General features: G+C 36.4%; 1 protein-coding gene across 1 annotated transcript; it reads right to left on the bottom strand.

Moving 5' to 3' along the window:
* Nucleotides 1–710: 710 nt before the first annotated feature.
* LOC144565701 (salicylic acid-binding protein 2-like) lies at nucleotides 711–2,456 on the bottom strand. Its single transcript, XM_078315522.1, has 2 exons — nucleotides 2,013–2,456; nucleotides 711–1,141 (listed from the first exon to the last, which is right to left on the bottom strand). Exons 1-2 carry the CDS (start codon nucleotides 2,388–2,390, stop codon nucleotides 719–721), a joined length of 801 nt encoding a protein of 266 aa, XP_078171648.1. The 5' UTR covers nucleotides 2,391–2,456; the 3' UTR covers nucleotides 711–718.
* Nucleotides 2,457–2,733: the final 277 nt, after the last annotated feature.

Consider the following 2,733-nt stretch of genomic DNA (forward strand, 5'->3'; position numbering starts at 1 on the left):
ATAGCGAAAAAACCAGAGAGAAGAAGACAGATCAAAGACGATTTTGTCGGGAAAGCCATCTATCCCATTTTTCATTTTCTGTTTTATTTGAGTCTATACAAATTTTACAAATAAGACCCTACAATATTCAAATATTACAAATAACATGAAAAATGATAAAACAAGAGGAATGAGTAAGGGACCCAACACAACCAAAGGCAAAACAAGACTTGAACAAAATCATTAATCAAAGAGTATAACCAAAGAGCAGCCATGGAACTTCTTTTTGTAAATTGATACAGCACATGACATGATCTAAATAATACCTAAATAATGCAAGCTATGTATGATCTAAATAATACCTAAATGATACAGCACATTAAAAACAGTATAATAAAATGACAAAATAACAATAGTAAAATGACAAAGTAGCACAATTAAAAACAGCACAGGGTCTCATTACCAGGGTCTCAATAATGCAAGCTATGTATTACAGCACAATAAAATGACAAAAAGACAGCAAGGTATAAATGGTACAATGCCATCTGGTTCAGTACCATATAATTAAGCCACATAATGCTAGGAAACATTCAGTAAAGTAAAGAGGATACTGCATGACAGCTGTTTGCAATTGCAAATCACTTGCACGAATGGAGATGCTCTGAGGGTATATATATTGTATCAGATAAATACACGTCGCGAGACCTACTTAATTAATTAAAATATGTTGCAAATTAAATTAAGAATAGTTATTAGCAATCTCCATGAGAAGATTAGTAAGGTCTTGTGGAGCCGACAACATGGCCATGTGATCAGTTTGAATTGTTTTGACTTGTTTCAATAATATATTGGTAGTGTTGATCATTGATTGCTGATAGTTTCGTGGGATGGCTAAATCTTCACTGCACACTATATAAACAGCATCCACTGAGCCGTAGCGCGCCTTAGAGAATGGTTCTTTAAGCCTCAGGTCTTCAAGAAACAGAGACGATACTCTCACCAAATTCATTGCTAGTATGTAATCCTCTGGTGAGCAGAGTTGGTATAATTTTGACTTGAGCATATCTGGTCCGAAAAACATGCAAGTCAGAATTTTGTTTCCGATATGTACTGGTCTGAACTCTGTATCCATCCATTCTGACAACGCCCGTTCCTCAGCATACTTCATATAAAACATAAATGACAACAACAAATTTAGTCAATGTATGTATAGGAGGCGACAATGACATGCATTAACAGACATCAGCACAAATTAATGAAAGGACAGAAATTTATTTGGACAGATTGAAAATTAAATTTGATTCTGTTGCTAATTCTGTGATATTTAATTTACTGCATGTGTACTATTTCTAGATTTTTCTGGGACTAATCCTCCAAGATATTCTGTGAAATTTACTTTGTAGTTAACATGGTGAGATAATTAAGGATACTGCTAGTATATACAGAGGTGGATCCACGTACGATTTTCATCATAAAAGTACATACATATAGGCAGGGGCGGATCCACTGTAGCACAGGGGGGTCAGCTGCCCCCCGCTGGATTTTCAAAAATAGTGCTAAAAATCTGCTTTTCGGACCTCTGCCCCTCCCTGGAATTCAAATTGTCCCCCTGTAGCCAATTCTGAAATTCTAATAGACGGAACGGAGCCCATATAAACTCTGAGCGAAACAAATTAGCGGAGCCCAAATAGGCGCTAATCCCAAATAGTGAAAATTAGTTGAATCAAAATGTTTTTATTTTTTTTATTTTTTTGAATTCAAAGGCAGAGGCTGTCAAGTTGAACCAAAATGTTGATTTTAAATTCCCTATAAATATTGAATTATTGATTTTTTTTCAAGTAATTTAGGATTTTTATTATATTGATTGGTATTTTTTTTTGTTATGTTGAATTGTACCCGATAAGCTATTGGGTTTGAATCCGATAAGTTATTTGTATCCGATTATTGTCTCGTCCTGACAAAAATTATGTGTCTGCCCCTGCATATAGGATAAGATTAATTAATAGGAAGGATGTGAGAGCCCTTGTGTATACCTTATCAATGACATGTGATGGGGCTGAGGTCGAATCTGGCATGAAAGCAGCGAGAAATACTGCAACAGAGATTTTCTCAGGGAACTCCTCCATTGCCAAAGCTATGTTCACCCCTCCCAAGCTATGGCCGACCAAAATAACCTTTTCCCCAGGCGGCAAGGATTGCAAGATTTGAAACAAAGGTTGAGAATAGTCTCTAAAACTTGGTACCTCAGTAATTTGCCTGTGATCTCTGCCTGATGCGGCCATGTCAGGCACCGTTACACGGTAACCTGCAGAGCGGAGTGCTGTTGTGACCTTGTACCAGCTCCAGGCACCATGACAGGCACCATGGATGAGTATTATGTGCTTCTTCGAGCTCTTGTTCTTCTTATCCATCTCATCTATAGATATGATTGTCTTGTGTGACCTTATGAAAGGAAATTAAGATGAGAGATCCGTGCAGTGCAGTGCAGTGCATATATATGTAGTTCGTTGAATGCAAGGGAATTCATATGATCCGACGGTCCTGATCTAAACAGAAATATTGACTTGCACGGACAAAATTGAGTTAAATGGTGACGATAGTTTTTATTATATTTATGACATCATCAGACTACTATTGAACAATGAAAAATGTGTCCTAAATAAATAATGATGTCAATGTCAATGTCAATGTCAATGATGTTGCTTCATGAACAAGAATACCAAATAATGACGCAAACTAATTAATTTTTGAAGA

Source organism: Carex rostrata, chromosome 14, assembly GCF_964058835.1.
Source record: "Carex rostrata chromosome 14, lpCarRost1.2, whole genome shotgun sequence".
Classification (NCBI taxonomy): domain Eukaryota; kingdom Viridiplantae; phylum Streptophyta; class Magnoliopsida; order Poales; family Cyperaceae; genus Carex; species Carex rostrata.